We start from the raw sequence: 17985 nt of genomic DNA on the forward strand, positions 1-17985 counted from the left end.
TTTGTATAATTTATGATTGTGATTGTCTTGATATCCTCTGCCATTTTGAGGAGATTCAGGGCTACACAGGCATCTCTGCTCAAGAGAGTTAAAGACTGGATACAGATGGCGTACATCAGCTTGAAGATTTTTTGCTGCCGTACTTTAATGGTTCCAGAATCATGCTGGTGACTAGAAGTCGGATTCCTCCGGGCCCATGGAGTCGTGTGTCTATTGTTCGAAGCCAGATTCTTCTCAGCCATGGTTGTTTGTCCGACAGCACTGTAACACTGGCTCCCATGAGTTTGTGAGATGGTCGTTGACAGAAATGTTTGCATTAGAAAATGAGAAACCTGGATCTTGGATGTCACCCAAGAAGCATGGCTGTGAGCCCTCTTGGTGTGCAGTCTCAACCCCATGAATCAGTCTTGGATCTTTTGTGCATCTAGATGTTTTGGCCTTGCACAGTTTGCCAAAATGTTCAATTCTGTTACATTGAAAGCATTGAGATGAAATTGCAGGGCATTGATCTTGCCTGTGGGGGAGTTTTGCTCCACAGCGCTGGCATGGCCGCTCGACTGGCCGGTTAGGGTATTGTTTCCCTTGGCCTGGAATGCCCCTGTTTCTGTGCTGTTTAACTGGTCTGTGGGATTTCTTTTGTTGCACAGTTTACTTTCTCTTAAGATGGACCTGTGCTGCACACTGAGTTCAGACTGCCTAACAATCTGGATAGCTTTATTTTAGATAAAGGTTAGATCTTCCTGCACTTGCAGCATGTCTGAGAATGCATTGTCTGCTACTTGTACAACTATTCTGTCACTGGTAAGTTCAGATTTTAGGTCTCTGTATTTGCAGCCTTCAGTCACCCTGTACAGATCATTAATGAATAAGTTGACAGGTTCTCTGGCTGCTGGAAACACTTACTAAATTTAGTCCTTTCAAGGATTTTGTTCCTTCTTAGGTTAAAATAAATACCGAATGATTTAATACTTCTTCGCATTTAGCAGATAATTCATTGATTCCTTGTCTAGCAATAATGTCGTCTGCTATTGGGGCCTACCAAATAAAGCAGTGTATTAACTTGTTGAGCTTTTGTGTTTTTATCCAGACCTGAGGCAATCATGTATCTGAGGAATCTTTTTCTCCAAAGTCTCCAATTATGTGATTGATCTGGGCCTTGGATAAGTTCAAATTGATCTGGAAGGGTGGATTTCTGATCCATAGTAAATTTTTAATGTTTAGGTTTAGCTTTAAGAGATTGCTGAAATTCAGTATAGTGCCACTGTTCGTGTGAAGACAAAGGGTTTACCCGCGCTTGCCGGTTTTGACAGGCTCCTGCTGCAAAGCGCTCATGCTCAACCTTCTAGCTGCAGACTTCCCCTTTTTAGGGCCATGAAATCGTTGAATTCTATCCTTTAAAGCTGGTTCTTTAGCCTCAATTCTTCCAAATTAATTCATTTTTTTCCCTCGGAGCGAGCCCAGATGCAACTCGGGAATCTGTTTTTTCCGATGGAGTTTTTAAACCGCAATTTCTGACCACTGAACTATTTAAAAGTTTCTCAGGTCTTGCTGCATCCTGGAATTTAAAAGTTTTAGCTCGCCCCTGCCTGGTCTGTTGACTCTGCACTCTGGGAATTGAAGCTGGATTTCCAAGAGAGTCCTCTACTGCAATGAAGAATTTTAAATTTCTGCCTTCAGCTTCCGAGCCTTTCTTTGGAGCTTTTCTCTGGTGATTTTCCTCTACACATCTGCTTCTTGAGCTTTTCTTCAGGTCAGAATGCTTCTTTAAATTTTTCTTTAGCCCTGCAGGATTTTTGCAAGGTTTTGGCTATTTCTATTCACTGCCACCATATTGTAGGGTGTTGGATACCATTCATTAGGTCTTAAAGGATTCTTTGTAGTTTTAAATAGGTTAACTGTATGTATTTATTAACTACAAGACTGATGTACATATTTACAGTAAAGGTTCAAACCAGGAGCTTGTTTCTGCACACAACTCTGTCCAACACTAACCTGACCCCTAGGTGTGGGTCATGTGTTCTCTTACATCATTGTGGGCGGTACTGCACTCAGTTCCACACCCTTATACTACATTTAGCCGCTTCTTTTTCTTTGTCAACAGCTGCCCCTTGCAAACATCGGTAGATATGGGGTCAGCCTTTCAAATGAAAGCTGCTGACACCCAGCTCCATCTCCCTCGACCCTTCCATGACCTTTATGCTGTCCAACATGCAGTTTGGCTAAGCTGCCGCTTCCTCCGTCTAAACACTACTATGACTGAAGCCATCGTTTTTGATCCCCATCACAAACTCTATACCCTTGTCAAAGCTTCCCATCATTTCCACCAGTCACTATTTCTAACTGAACCAGCCTGTTCACATATCCTCTACAACACAAAGACTGCATACTGCTACCCCTGGAGCATTTCGTAAGTCCGCCACTGACTTGAGCTATTTGCTGCCGAATAACGTCATCCATGTCTTTCAACAACTTCAATGCTCTTCTTTGGCTCAACATTTATCTTTTCCTTGCACCTCCGTAAAGTGCCTTGGAACATTCTTCTATATTAAAGACACTATATTAATGCAAATTGTTGCTTTAAATATAAGTGAGATCATTTCATCTAGACTTTTACAAAAACCTACTACCTTAATTTTTCAAACAGAATTTTTCTGATTTAGTCACTGCAAATCAGTAGTACATGGTAAAACATAGGTAATGTTAGAAAACAGGGTATCCTCCAATTCAAAGTGACTATAGATACAGAGGCCTTGATTTTCAGATGCCCACGGAGGTGAGGTTGGATACAGGCATGCTTTGAAAATAGCACTCCCAAATGGCATGTCAGTCTTCCATGTGCTGTTATTTTCAAAGCAAAGGTGGGAGTGGGGGAAGCTGAAACTCACTCGCCTCCAATTAACTGCCTGTTAAACTTCTTGAAGAGCTTGTTAATAGACTGGGGGGGTGCCAGATGGTGATTTTCGAATCGTAGATCAGGAAAAGCTAACAGTCTGGTGCACATTAATGCACAGCTATTGGGAGCAATGTGGGAAGCCATTAAGTGGTGTTTCTGCTGAAATAAAACTCTTAGGGAAGAAAAGAGTTATTCACACAGAGAGGATATAGTACCTTTTCATTGACCATTTGGCCACTTGTCTGCGCCTTGTGGCTGCTGGCCCTTGGATCTCCTACTTTGATTCTGCAAGTCAATGGCAAGCCCAGTCTTGGCTGCCATCTTGCCTTTGAGCATTGTACTCTGGAGTCACTTTTTGTCTCCTGGCAGCACCCGGTGCCACTAATCAGGCACTGAACTTAGCCCCGGCCCAATTAGGATCTGCATTTTAAAATAAATGCAGTGCATGGTCAGTATCCAGAAATAATCTTGACATCGGATTTCTGAAAATTAAGCCCTGTTAATTCATTTGCATTCTCTCTGTCTTTTATGCCTTTCTTTCTTTGTGTCTGCCTGCAGTTTGTCTGTCTCTCTCTTTCTCTAGGCATGCTTTAGAATATTGCATCATGTAGAATTTATGGAACTTACTACTTTTAACTTAAAGCATTTTTTTGCATCGGTCTTCATAGTGGAGGACACTATAAACATTCAAAGACATCAGATAAGCAAGGAGCTAATGGGAAAAAATATCTTGTAACAGTCTCTATCACAAGGGACAAAATATTTGAGAAACTAATGGGACTAAAGGCAGACAAGTCACCAGGACCTAATGGCCTGCATTGAAGGGTTTTAAAGGAAGTGGTTGCAGATATAGTGGAGGCATTGGTTGAAATATTCCAGAACTCACTGGATTGCGGGAGAGTCCCTGTGGATTGGAAAACTGCTGATGTGACGGCCCTGTTCAAAAAAGGAGGGAGACAAAAAGCACGAAACTACAGGCCAGTCAGCCTAACATCTATTGTTGGGAAGATGCTAGAGTCCGTTATTAAGGAAGAAATAGCAGGACATTTAGAAAAGCTTAATGTTTCGTGAAACGGAAATCATGTTTGACAAATTTGCTAGAGCTCTTTGAGGATATAACAAACAGAGTTGATAAAGGGGAACCGGTAGATGTAGTGTATTTGGATTTCCAGAAGGCATTCGATAAGGTGCCACATAAAAGGTTTTTGCACAAGTTAGGAGCTAACAGTATTGGGGGTAATGTATTAGCATGGATTCAAGATTGGTTAACACACAGAAGACAGTCAGGATTAATGGGTCTTTTTCAGGTTGGAAAGATGTAACTAGTGGAGTGCCACAAGGATCAGTCCTAGGGCCTCAATTGTTTGTTATCTGTATTAATGACTTGGAGGAGAGGGCAGAGTGTAATGTATCCAAATTTGCTGATGATACAAAATAGGTGGGAGGACATGTGATGAAGACCTAAGGAATCTGTAAGGGGATATAGATAGGTTAAGTGAGTGGGGAGAAACTTGGCAGATGGAGTTTAATGTAGTAAAGTGTGAGGTCACCTTGGCAGGAAAAATCAAAGGCAGACTATTATTTAAATGGAGAGAGACTCCAAAAAAATGCAGCACAGAGGGATCTGGGTGTTCTTCTGTATGAAATACAAAAAGTTAGCATGCAGGTGCAGCTAGTAATTAAGAAGGCATATTGAATTTTGGCCTGTATTGCTATGGGGTTGGAGTTTAAAAATAGGGAAGTCTTATTATAACTGTATAGGATGTTGGTGAGGCCGCACGTGGAATACTGTGTACAGTTTTGGTCCCTATATTTAAGAAAAGAAATACCTGCATTGGAGGCAGTTCAAAAGAGATTGACTAAGCTGATTCCTGGGATGAAGAGGTTGACTTATCAAGAATGACTAAACAGGCTGGGTCTTTATTCATTAGGGTTTAGAAGAATTTCCATGTACATGTAAGTACATTTGTACATCTCTCCACTAGTCCTGAAAGTTCTTTTTTTGAGAATCAGGCAATATAAAAAAAAAGCGCCAGGGTGCAATTAATTTTTTTGTTCAAACTGGAAGTAACGATATAAATGCAGCACAAAGTTTTGCCATTCCTAATGGGCATCTCTGAATAATGATCTAAAATCGCTATTTCAGCACTTAGTGCAGATGAGCATTTATGGATCTGAGTTTACTTTTCTCTTGCCTATAATATGTGAGCAGTTTGTTAAGCAACCAGAAGTGGACGCTTGCATGTCACTCAATGCTGATAGTATAGGACCACAAATCACATAATAAAACAGTACAATTTGAAACCTATTACAATTTTTATAAGCTGCTGGAACTTACATCTTGTCCATTAAAATATACATTTTTTTTAGATCAATTTTATGGAACGAAAAATGGGTTGAGCGCCCTTAGGAAGCTTATTTAAAACTAAAGAAATCTTCATCAAAACACTCATTTTTAATGTGCATTCAGATTTAGAAATATTTTTAGATAATTCCTATTAAAATGACATTTTCTCTGTGCTTTACTGTCTTAATCCAGGCTTTAATAGATGAAGATAGGTTGCTATCAAGGCTAGAAGTAATGGGAAACCAGTTGCAAGCTTATTCAAAGGTAAGTAATGTCATTAACTGTTTTTGCTTCAATACACTCACTAGAACTCAATCAGAAATATGTGGCTGTGGTTGTGAAGAAAGGCTCAACTGGGGCTTTTTGATGGAATAGTGAAGATTAAGGGGGCTTCCAAACAGATTTTCAAGTTTATGAAAAACGTTTAAAGAAAAAGCAGATTGTTCCTATTGGTGGTTGAATCAGTAATGGGAGCATAGGCCATTATGAATAGAAGAATTAATGGAATTTTTTTTTTTACATATTATGGGTCATTAGAGCATATCTAAAAAGGAATTGAGTAAGTCTTTGAAAACAAATGTAACAGGATACAGAGGGCATGGAAATTAGATTAAAATAGATATCTGTGCAGTGAGTCAAATGACTGCCTTCTGTGTTACTATTTCATTAATGCTGAGAGACCACGATGTCAATTGAAGTAATTTGAATAAATAATTCAAATAATTTTATTGGTTGGCTTTCTTTTGCCTACTAGTTGTTTATTGTCAATTTCTTCTTGCTTCCTGTTTGTTTAATTGGCTGTTTTCTTACTTATTTAGTCTATTTAAGGCAATTGGCTTTGCTCAGTTACCAGTGTTGCGTTTGGCTCAAATTTTGTTTTGATTTTTATAAAAGAAAACCCATCTGAATTTCTGATGTGATGAACATGATCCCATATTCTATAGATGCATACAAGGTGTAAAATTTTAATTTTGTAGATGGCATTAATCTAAAGTATTGCCTATAGTTCATTGTTAATGGCCTATTTGTCCAGTTATCAGTCTTTTACATTTGGGGTCACATTTTTAAATATTTAACATTAAAATAAAATTTCAGACAGTAGTGGCTTGGTATTGAGTGCATTTCGTGAGGTAAGTAAGTCATTTGAGTTTAATCTGTATGTTTTTGACCAGATTAACCTGTGGCATATAATTCAATCTAAATCTTAAAAATAAAAGACTGACTCACAGGAGTAAAGTATTGTGTGCAACTGTTCTGCCCAATAAGCCTTGATTAGGAATATTTCTGAAAGTCAGAGGTTTTTCCAATATATGATGCATAAAAACAAAGGTTATCCGTAATTGGCTTTTGAAAGCTCAGTTGTATAAGGCTCCCTTTTTTTTTGCCAAGTGAGTACATTCTCTCTTTCTCCATGTAGTGTCCTCATTGTCCAAGGGTTACTAATCATGGTTTATATCTTGATATTAATATGGGGCAAGGTGAGGAGGCAGTCCCCAAGAACTACCTCAGCAAGTGCAGGGATTGAACCAGCACTGTTGAAGTTATTCTGCACCACACTCTAGCCAACTGAGCAAAACAAGCCCCACTGAGTACATTGGTTTCCTTAAAATGTGGTCAGTTTATTGGTTTCCTTTAAATTGTGTGATGACAATCTCTGGCCCTCCACTTTTTTCTTACTTTTTTGACACTCCCACTCCTCCTCCTCCTGTTGAAATCCAAATCTTTGCCTTCACTGCCTTAATACTCTAATTCTCCAATTTTTTTCGAGGAAGATTACTCCTGAGAATTGAATGCTGTGAGTTTAGTACAGTAGGTAATTTACTTTGCTACACCCCATGATCTCTTTTTTTTAAAATCTGGCATTCAGTAGAACATTGCTTCACCAAAAAGAAACTCAGTTTATGCACAATTGGTTATGTCATAATGCTATGTGTTGGAATAAAGTGTTTAATTAACTTTTCAACAATCATAGTTGCAGAATAATGAAAAGCTGCTTGTTTGGTACAAAAAGATATGAAATTAAATTGTCCATCCGTAATTTCAGATCAAAGGAAATGGAATTTAATGTAAATGTTTAGATTGGACACAGCTAATTCAACCTCACAGATGCTGTAACTTTGCAGTATGGTACAAGAATTTAAATGACTATGGCATTCCTCAAAGAAAGAAGCCTCAGTGCTTTATAGGGCAGTGGATAAAAACAATCCAAACCAAGCAGTATAAAAAAGGGAAAATGTGCTAAAAGAGGGGAAGTAAAAGTACAGTCACATACAAAGGTTTGTAAGAGGCTTTTGAAATCACAGAAGAAAATGACAGGACAGAGATGCTTAGATAATCCCAGGGGTGGGCCACAGTGGATAAGCAGCGTATTTTAATGGTAAAGCAGAGAATAAAGAATAAATTGGTGTCACATTGGGTGTGCAGAGGGATGTGCAGCTGGAGGATATTGTTGAGGTTGGATTGGGCAAGGGTATGAAGAAATTTTAAAGTAGAAACAAAGTTAATAAATTAGTTCACTGGGAAATGGAAAGCCAATTGAGCTTGGTCAGGGCTGTGTTGGGGGGAAAGGAGTATCTTTGCAGGTATGAAATAAAGTTCAATGAGTTGTATTTAGGACAACAAAGGCACAGATTAGGAATTTGGGAAAGCAGAGGTGGGGAGAGAGGTAGGCCAAAGGTACAGGGCCAATGAGCTGTGATTCAACTTTTGCAGGCATGGTCTCAATTCTTTGGGAGGAACAGACGTGTAATTGACAGGAAAGATAGAAATGTAGTTACAAAGTGGCAATGAATGCCAAGACTTGAAAAAGAAAGAGGTGGTTGGTGATAGACTGATTGTTGGAAATAATTGAAGGACTGCAAGTAATTGCAAAGCAAGTTGAATTTTGAAAAATACCAATTTTACCAAACATTTTGATCAGCTACATTTAGACAAACAGTGATGCATCACCATCTCTGAGACAGATATTTTGATAGCCAAGCATAGTGGCCAAAATCTGCCACAATTGATTGACTTCATTTAATTTTCCATCAAATGTCTATATTGTGTTCTGTTCTTTTGGGTAAAAATTTCTTTTTCAATAAATTATAATGCATATTGGAGTTAAAATATTTTTACCAGCTTCCTGGCTTTCAATTGAAAAGTAGTTTAAATCCAAAATCTTTGCCTAACAGAGTTTTTAGTACCTGCCAAAATTCTTGATTGTGTGGGGTGGGTGGGGGTTGTAAGTCTTGGTGTTAATTTTACAGTACGTTGTGTAACTGAACTGTAATCCATATATTTGCCCTTCCTGCCTGTACCTAACAGAACCAAAATGAAGATGGCATAAGGAAAGAATTGGTGGCATTACAAGAAGACAAACACAGCTATGAGACAACAGCCAAAGAGTCCTTGAGGCGGGTCCTTCAGGAGAAAATAGAAGTAGTCCGGAAGCTCTCGGAGGTGGAGGTAGTTAGGTTCCTAAGTATTCCCCATGATTTTTAAAAGCTATGGTCATTTTGTTCAAAATAAAACCCTTGATGTAGTAATTTAGAATACGGCACCTAGACAAGTAAGATGTAATGTAATTCAACTCTTCAGAATTCTTAGAAATATGGACTTATGTGGATTTGTCTACCTTATTTAATATAAATTTTAGGTCCAGATTTAGGAGTACAACGTAGGTCTGTCTTATGAGACTATAGATTAGAAATGTTTTTTTACCAGAGATATGCAAAATGTTGCCTGTCAAAAGTAATTAGTGGCTTGTAAATTAATTTCTCTCAGAGTAATTATAAAGAATAGGAAAATATGCTATTTTCTATGAAATACTAGATCTAATCTTTCTGAAATAGTGTAACGGCATTTGTGAAATACAAATGTTTAGGACGTTAATTTGTGGAAATTTCCTGATTTTACATTGTGTCGAAAGAAGAATGCTTTTGCTGAAAGATTATTGCTTTACTAAATTACTGTGATTGGTTTCGGACAGTTTTTCAGATGTTCCTCAAATCACAGGCTTTAAATTGTGCAGGGTAATTAGAAAGAAATTCGTTAAGTGCGGATTTTGATGCAGAGATACCGACATTTCAACAAGAATACATTGTGAACATTCTGTCTTGAGTTAACTTTTTTGTGTATGGAGTCAATTTGCACTATTCCAAGTCTTATGAACGACAAACAACTGCTGAAACGTTGACTTTTCTAGCGTATTATTTTAGAAGTTAAGGGGATTCTTTTCAGGTCTGAAAACATTCCAGAATTGATACACAGACATATATAATAACATATTTTAATGTTATAGCGAAGTCTGAGTAACACAGAGGATGAATGCACCCATTTAAAGGAAATGAATGATAGAACACAGGAAGAACTGAGAGAACTGGCCAATAAGTACAATGGAGCTGTGAATGAAATAAAAGAATTCACTGATAAATTAAAGGTGAGCTTGAACGAATTACATTTTAAGTGGACAATACTTTTAAAGCTAGCACTTCTTTCTTGTAACAATGGAAGAATTTTGGGATTTCTTGGCTTTTTAGGAGGAAGGTAAGACAATTGCAGAATCTGACTTTTCTGTTTAGATATTCAGGAATTCTGGACAAGTCGGGTACTCCAGAGACCACTTTCTAGGTCCTTGCTGTTTTTACTATGTATCATATTTGACTTGGGCAAGAATATAGTAAGCACAATCCTCAGATTTGTAGATAATGATGTAAAAGACACAGCAAATAATGTCCCTGGATAAAGAAGGATTTTGATATTTTGGATTATAGTGCCAAAAGCTATCAGATACAATTTAGTGCGAAATTGCGAGAATAATTAAAGTGAGAGAACAAAGAATCAAAGAGGGAGAATAAGTTTAAAGGCACAGTTGCATGCTATTCTGTTGAAGACAATGATCTGGAGCTTGTGGATGTAAAAAAGGCAACTGGCGTAGTTTTGCTTTAGCAGATGTATTAAGTACAAATTAAAAGTCTTGTTTTTCCATACAAGGCACTGGTAAGATCTTTAAGTCATCTTGTCAATGATCAGAGGTTGCATTTGAAAGTGAACAAAATTGAGTATCAAGAACCTTAAGTTAATAGAAAAACTTATAATTCTGTTTTGGGTTAAAGAAGGTGAGAATGTTGCTTCCAGATAACCTGATTATCGTTCTCAATAATTGATAAAGTTGATCTGAGCAAGTCCAGAGTCTGATGGAACTTTTTTTTATTAAAACAGTAAACAGACTTGTGGAATAAGACACTGGGAAAATCATTAAAGAAAATTATTAAAATAGGTCCAAAAGAAGGGACTAAAGGATGCACAGAGTCTGTATAATTGAGATCAGTCAAAAATGCCTGGCCTTGTGGTATCAACTGGATTTTTATTTTAGTGTTGGTAAGTTGTATGTCCAGGACTCTCAGATTACCCCAAAAGATGGTTGAGCTCATAGTTATTTTACAGTAATTTATTTAGTTTATTTAGAAGCAACATTTTAGATATAATGGATAAGCTAGATAGAAAAAAACATATGGCCTGTGACAAGTGAGAGCAGTTTTGGCAGCAGTCTCTTGTCTGCTTGTAAAAGCCCTCTTCTTTCTTTGTTTTTTGTCGCCTCAAGCTGACTGAGGCATTAGGAAGCTCTTGTCTTTTCCTGCCTGGTGAAGACTGCCCCCACAGCCCCTAAACACCCTTTAATATATCTTATTTCAAGGGCTGGTTGTTAACCCTATGTCAGTCACTTGTTCGAGTAGCTCTGCCAATGAGTACAGGACAGGTACCCAAGTTGTCACCTCCCCCTTGTCCATCACAATAGATTAGGTCATTTTTTCAGCTTATCTCATGCTGGATGCCATTTGTTAACTCCTGTCAGACACTTGCAGAGATAAGAGAGCACACAAAGTGCAGCAAGAGTTCCTGAGAGCACCATCTTTGTGGCCATGTTCTTTGTTTTGCCTTGGTCACTAACTGCTAGGGATTGTTTGTATTTTTCCAGAAAGGGAGAAAACAACTTTTCTGCCATGTACAAAAACAGAATTACCTGGAAAAACTCAGCAGGTCTGGCAGCATCGGCGGAGAAGAAAAGAGTTGACGTTTCGAGTCCTCATGACCCTTCGACAGAACTTGAGTTCGAGTCCAAGAAAGAGTTGAAATATAAGCTGGTTTAAGGTGTGTGTGTGGGGGGCGGAGAGATAGAGAGACAGCTGTCTCTCTATCTCTCCGCCCCCCACACACACACCTTAAACCAGCTTATATTTCAACTCTTTCTTGGACTCGAACTCAAGTTCTGTCGAAGGGTCATGAGGACTCGAAACGTCAACTCTTTTCTTCTCCGCCGATGCTGCCTGACCTGCTGAGTTTTTCCAGGTAATTCTGTTTTTGTTTTGGATTTCCAGCATCCGCAGTTTTTTTGTTTTTTTCTGCCATGTGGCCTGCTGCTGTGCCTACTAGCTCCGTAAAATTACATCATATTCTGAAAAGTACCATTTCTTATCTGTTCTCTTGATCTTCAATTGAATCTGCACTTTGCAATTTGAATTCAGTATTAGCCTTCTTTGAATCAAAAGTTAATGTGCCCATCTCTGTTTAAAAGTCTGGGAGTGAAATCTTGTATCATGCAGCAAGAGTATATACAAGATTCATTTCTGCCTGAGGTAGCATATGACTCCTATTTGTGCATCTTTTTGCCCGGTTTATTATAAAAATCTGAAACATAACATCTGCATAATTATGCAGATACTTGCTTGGGACTTGACAAATGATGGTAACTTGATTTTATTCTCTGTTTAAAAGAACTAATAATAATCTGGTTTCTTCTTCTTATGTGCGGGGCGAAGATTTATGCACTTTACAGATCTGTGTCTATGTTTTTCAAAAATCAAAATCTTCATATCTTTAATATAAGATACCTTAAAGCAAGCAAAAAAGATGTTGTGTACTGGATCTCATGAGTGTCTCTGGGGTTTCTTGGACATTCTAAGCATTTTTAAAACATTTAACTCTCAGCCGCTTTTAAGTATTATGCTTGCACACTCCAAATATGCTTAATTTGCCAAGAAAGGCTATTGCACAAATCTCACTCCTGGACAAGAGAATTGGAGTTCTAACCAGTTGTTATAAACTGCCTGACTGGAGCAAACTGCAGAATTAAGTAAACATAAGTAGAATAGAAAATGCAATATTTTGCACAAAATTAGAGCCTCATAGTATATTTTTGGATTGTGAGCTGTTATAGCTTAAGCAATAGCAAACTTAAACTTATTTACCCAGTGGTCATATTTTTCTTTAAACAATTCTTTGACATTTCCATCCTAAGTAGCTTTCCTTTGTAGACATATTTTCATTTTGTTTCATAGTTTTTAGATTAACTTTTAGTAAAATGGTTAATAGTTTCATAAACTTTCTTTAAAAAATTAATCTAAAAATTTAATGTCCTAGTGTACTGCTTGAAGCAGACAATGTTGAATAGCGCTGAGAATTGTTCTTAATTTTTCTTCGGATGTGGGCATCGCTTGCAAGGCCAGCATTTTTTGTCCATCCTTAATTGCCCTTGAACTTAGTATCTTGCTTGGCCATTTCAGAGGGCAGTTAAGAGTTAACCACATTGCTGTGGATCTGGAGTCACACATAGGCCAGACCAGATAAGAATGGCAGATTTTCTTTCCTAAAGGACATTAATGAACCAGATGGGTTTTTATAACAATCAATGATAGTTTCATGGTCACCATCTCTGAGACTGGCTTTCAATTCCAGATTTCTTTTAATTGAATTTTTAAAAAAATTCCACCAGCTGCTATGGTGGGATTTGAACCTATGTCCCCCAGAGCATTAGACTGGGCCTACTGGATTACTAGTCCAGTGACATTACCACAACACCACTGTCTTCCCCCTAATTTGAAAATCCTTAACCAAGGTGACTTTGTTTTTTTTAGTGATTTACTATGCCAATTTTGTCTGTGAACAGCAGGCAGAAGGGAAACAGGAAGAGATTCATCAGAAAGCCCTATCTGAGAAGAAGGAGTTACAGCACAGAATAGATGAAATGGAAGAGAAGGAACAGTTACTTCAGGCTAGGATTGAAGCCTTACAGGCTGACAATGATTTCACCAATGAACGGCTAACTGCTTTACAAGGTAAATAGAACTTTCAGTGGCTCATTGATCTTTGCTTAAAAGAAAAATGTGAGCAAAGAACTTAAGTTTGATAAAGCTAAATTAAAAATCCTGATTTTTTTATAAGTGGTCAGCCTATAATTTTCTGACTGATCACTAACAGAATTCAGCTTAAGTTCTCTTCTAATTTTCCACCTCCTCCTTGTCTCTAACCACCCAAATCTTTAACTACTATGCTCGACCAACCATCTTTTTGCCCTGCTTGCTTCTTAGCTTGTCTTCTCTGCATGCTTTTAAAAACACCTGGCCACAATATTGATGTCAGCAGTGTCAGTTTTCTAAATATGCTTTGAATTCTTTGTTTCTTTCCAGTTATTAAATTAAATTCCATTTTTTTTCTTGTTCTTTCCCGCTATCACTTAGAGGCAACTGTAGTGAGAGAATGGGTAATTTCTTGGCAGGAATCCTAACATTGCAAACCCTCTCATAACTGTTTTAGAATTGAAGGATGTGGTCTTTTTTGAACAAGAGAATATTTTATATCTAAAATACTTCTGTTACTCCTCTTTGGGGAGGGATGGGGTCTTTCCTCTTTTGATTGAACAGTAAAGTCAAATTGCAAAGATACATTGTACACTAATTGTTATTATTGTCAGTAAACTCAAAATGCATGGAATACAGTTACTGCTAAAGAAGTGCCAAATTTAATGATCCCTTGGGGAAAGGGTATATTTTTTAAATGTGGCCAGTGTTCAGGGAAGAAATGTTCACTCAGCAATAGTCTAATGCTTTTGTTTAGTTATTGCTACTATTGCACTAGATGTGGATGATATGTAGAATTATTCAAATTTTGTTTGTTTCCCTTTTTGAAATGTTCAAACTTCAGTGCACCTCTTCATCTTTACATTTATAAATGAAAAAAATCTAAATGCTGCCCTTTTTTAAATACAGTACGGTTAGAACAACTTCAGGAGAAAAATATCAAGGATCACAACAGTATAGGTGAGTTTAGTAGAAATTATTGAAATATATCTGGATTATAGATTTTAATATTACAAGCTGCAGTATTTAAGAAGAGATCATTGAATTTGTTTTTAGTTTTGAAAACCAATATTAGAGTTTGGGTCCGTAATCTAGATAATGTTAATACCTTTGAATATATTTGATGTCATGTCTTTAATTTTAACCACCAAGAAAATTTATCCTGTAAAGGTTAGATTTTTGAAATCACTTGTTACAAGAGGATCATCTACATGAAATTTTCTGGTCATTTTAAAGGATAGTAGAATTAAGTTTGTACATTCATACATGGACTAACTTGATAATTTATCTAAACAGTCTGCTTTTAAGATCACATAACAAAACAGTGGCAAATTATTTTGATTTAATTTCTATTTTCTCTGAAAAATTCCTTCCACTCATCCCCCGCCCCCCCCCTCCCCAAATAACCGCCATTGCTCAAGTTAAATTTATAGCCCATTGGGCTGAGATTGGCCAATTCAGCACAATGCTTGGAATTTTCCTGGTCTAACTGGCTCAACTGCCATTGTTTTAACTGGCTGGATCAACATAGGAGAGGGATTAGAGGAGAATGGTGTTCTGAACTATGTTAAAGGTTGCAGACAGTAAAGGATGAGGAATGATATTGCACCATAGGCACAGTCACCTAAGATGTCACCTGTGACTTTAATTAGGCTGTTTCAGTGCTGTGGCAGGGGCTGAAACCTTTTTGGACAGGTTCAGACATGTAGTTGCGTGAATGATAAGCATGGATTTTGGGAGATGCCAATGTGTTCCAGTACTTTGGAGATGAAAAGGAGTTAGAGATGTTGGTGGGAGTGGAGACTAAATCCATAGGCACTCCCCTGTCCAACTCATTATTGACTACATCAAAACTTTCAAATTAGTCACAAATCTATGCTGACTCTCTGATCAGCTCATACTTTTCAAATGCCCAGTCACTCTATCTCTGATGATAGATTCCAGGAAACTTTCCACAACTGTTGTTAAACTGCTAGGTATGCCGTTAACTGGTTTCTCCCTAACCTATATAATGGAGTGAAGTTTGCAATTTTCTAAACCAAAGAAAAAATATCTGAATCTGGAGAGCTTTAAGAAATTATGACAGCCCTATTTGGAGTTCCCCATCTCCTCTCTTGTATCTTTTAAATGCTTAGTGTGGAAACCATCAGACCCTAGAGATTTGTCTACCTTAAATCACCTTACTTTGTTCATTACCTTTTTTTTACCTATATTAATTCACTAAGTTTGTCCACATGCCTTATTTTTAGATTTCCTTGTGCTGCTGGTATTTTGTCCTTTTTTACAGTGAAAATAGAAACAAAGGATTCACTTAACAAGTCTGCCATCCCCTTATTTCATTATCATAGTCTCACCTGCATCTGTTTTTAATGAATTCACATTCCCTGTTACCATTTTCTTTATCATATTTATTAAAAAACTTTTAGCTTCAATAACTCTTGCAATTTTTTGTACCTGTTGTTACTTTTTTTGTATCACTTTGTTGTCTTTGTAGCACTCCACGTCTGCTGGATTTGCACTGTTCTTGCATTTGTATCAACCTTTAACTTAATAATGCTTCTTACCCTGTTTGTTGGCCATAGTTGCTTAACTGCACAAATGAAACTTCTGCCTTTTTAGGACATGTACTAATTTTGTATTGTACCAGATATTTCTTTGAATATGTCACACTGTTTGTCCGTGGGTTTACCCATTAACAGCCCAGTCCAGTTTACTATGACCAATTTATTTCTCAGCTCTTCTAAGTTTGCCTGAACTAAATTAAAAACCTTGGGTTTGTGGTTCATACTTTTCTCTCTTTTGCAAAATTAGTATCAGTTAGTTGATGGTCACTATTTGCAAGTCAGATTGTTAACTTATTCTGGTTTGGTGTTCATCACTCAATCTAACATGGCCTTATCCCTTGTAAGTTTTAAGACAGACTATTACAGAAATTGTCCTGAATATATTTCAGAAATTCATCGTCTTTACTACTTGAATAATCCTGCTTCTCCCAGTCTGTGATAATTAAAATCTCCACATTTGTTTTTGCTACATGCTTCCCAGATTTCCATATTTATATATTTTCTCCACAACATCATGACCATGAGGCAATCTGTAGACAACACTGATTTGTCTTGCTGTTCTTTACTTCTACCTCTATCCTTTATTTCCACTGGTGTGATTTTAGATGCATTGGATTTTGATTATTTACACACAGTAAATTCATTGTTTGTTATTTGTCACTTGGGAAGTAATACAGAACTATTAGAAGATTGGACTGATTGATAATTTCAGGGAAATTATGATATATCAATGCCTTTTTTTTTCAGCAGCAAAATGCATATCCAGCATCGGCTTCTGGTTTGTAAATTGTAACTGAAAATGAAATAGAACATTTTATTCTTAATTACAAGGACAACTATGTATGATTGCACATTTTTGTCGCCTGTCAAAACACTGACTTATAGTATGGTTGCCAGCAGAGGGTGCTAAATGTCCACTGGACTGCTGTCATAATTTAGATTGTTTTATTTCTACTGAGAAGCACTGTTGGATCAGTAATTTTTAAGTTATCTTATAAAGCTGAGTAGAGGGGCAGAAGGTGCTTTAGAAAACTAGGAGTTTTTTTAACGTATGCATAAATTTTCCTTTTTTTAAAAAGACAAAAATTGGGATCAAATTTTTGTACAACTTTGTTTATTCAGTGTTGGCAGGCGACATGTGTAGCAAAGTTTGCTTATCAGCAATCAAGTTCTTGCATGAACGGTGACCAGTTGCTCACTCTCATTCGATGTACTGTTACCTCCCTTCTACCATTGCCCCTTTTATCTTTATTCCCACTTTTTCCCTTTCACACTCCTTATTCCTCTGGCTTTTATCCATCTTTTTGTCTTTTACTCTTGTGTATTTGTCTCTTTGCCACATCCTATCTCTCCTCGACTTCTCTTTCTGTGCTCATATCCCTCTCTCTCACTGCTCAATTTCTCTTGTACATTCTTTGGTGCACATTCTTTCCTCTCGTGTTCTTTCGCTCTGTCCTCATTCCCATGCTCCCTCAATCTATGAGTCAGTCACTCGATAATGATCAGGATATACTTAGCTGACTCTAATCTTCCCTTACTTTTCCAAACCAACCCAGGGAACTGAGGTTAATTATGTCCCCTAGGCTGAAAGCTAATTCCAAACAAAGCAAGGATTAAGCTTGAGTTCTTCCTGGTCTATATGGCTATCTTGATTCAACAATATGGTAGACAAAGATAAGTGGAGATTTTGTGATAGCTGATGGAATTTTAATTCTAATATTTTAGTATCGCATAAGTTTTAAGCATGGAAGACACTTGGATGTTAAATAATGTTTTGTTCATAAAATGGATGCCTGCTTCAGATATATATCAAGATGAATTGAAGTTTTTTATGACTCAGTTATGCCACTCCAAGCCCTGAATTAGTCCAGACCTTCCTTATACTGTGTTTGACATCCACACTAAATTAAAATATTGAAGCAAGTGTGGCATGTGAATTCCACAGTGAAATCACCCACATCTTTTTTAAGAAGAAATAATTGCCCACAGATATTGTTGCTTTTATATGTTCAGTGCATCTGCTTTATTGCAACAGTTTTCCCTCCCAACTACTTTTGCCACTGG

The 17985-nt window shown here is 37.3% G+C and overlaps 1 protein-coding gene across 38 annotated transcripts in view; it reads left to right on the top strand.

The window, feature by feature from the left end:
- slmapa (sarcolemma associated protein a) overlaps window positions 1–17985 on the top strand; it is a 241758-nt gene that overhangs the window by 94776 nt on the left and 128997 nt on the right. For 33 of the 38 annotated variants that reach the window (XM_041191062.1, XM_041191029.1, XM_041191027.1 and 30 more), the window contains 5 exons: window positions 5433–5504; window positions 8547–8687; window positions 9523–9660; window positions 13168–13336; window positions 14267–14317. In XM_041191062.1, coding sequence (XP_041046996.1) covers window positions 5433–5504; window positions 8547–8687; window positions 9523–9660; window positions 13168–13336; window positions 14267–14317 — 571 coding nt within the window. The remainder of the gene's footprint in view (window positions 1–5432; window positions 5505–8546; window positions 8688–9522; window positions 9661–13167; window positions 13337–14266; window positions 14318–17985) is intronic. The other 5 variants (XM_041191032.1, XM_041191040.1, XM_041191050.1 and 2 more) reach the window with 2 other exon arrangements.

This window comes from Carcharodon carcharias, chromosome 7, assembly GCF_017639515.1.
Source record: "Carcharodon carcharias isolate sCarCar2 chromosome 7, sCarCar2.pri, whole genome shotgun sequence".
In the NCBI taxonomy this organism is placed as follows: Eukaryota; Metazoa; Chordata; class Chondrichthyes; order Lamniformes; family Lamnidae; genus Carcharodon; species Carcharodon carcharias.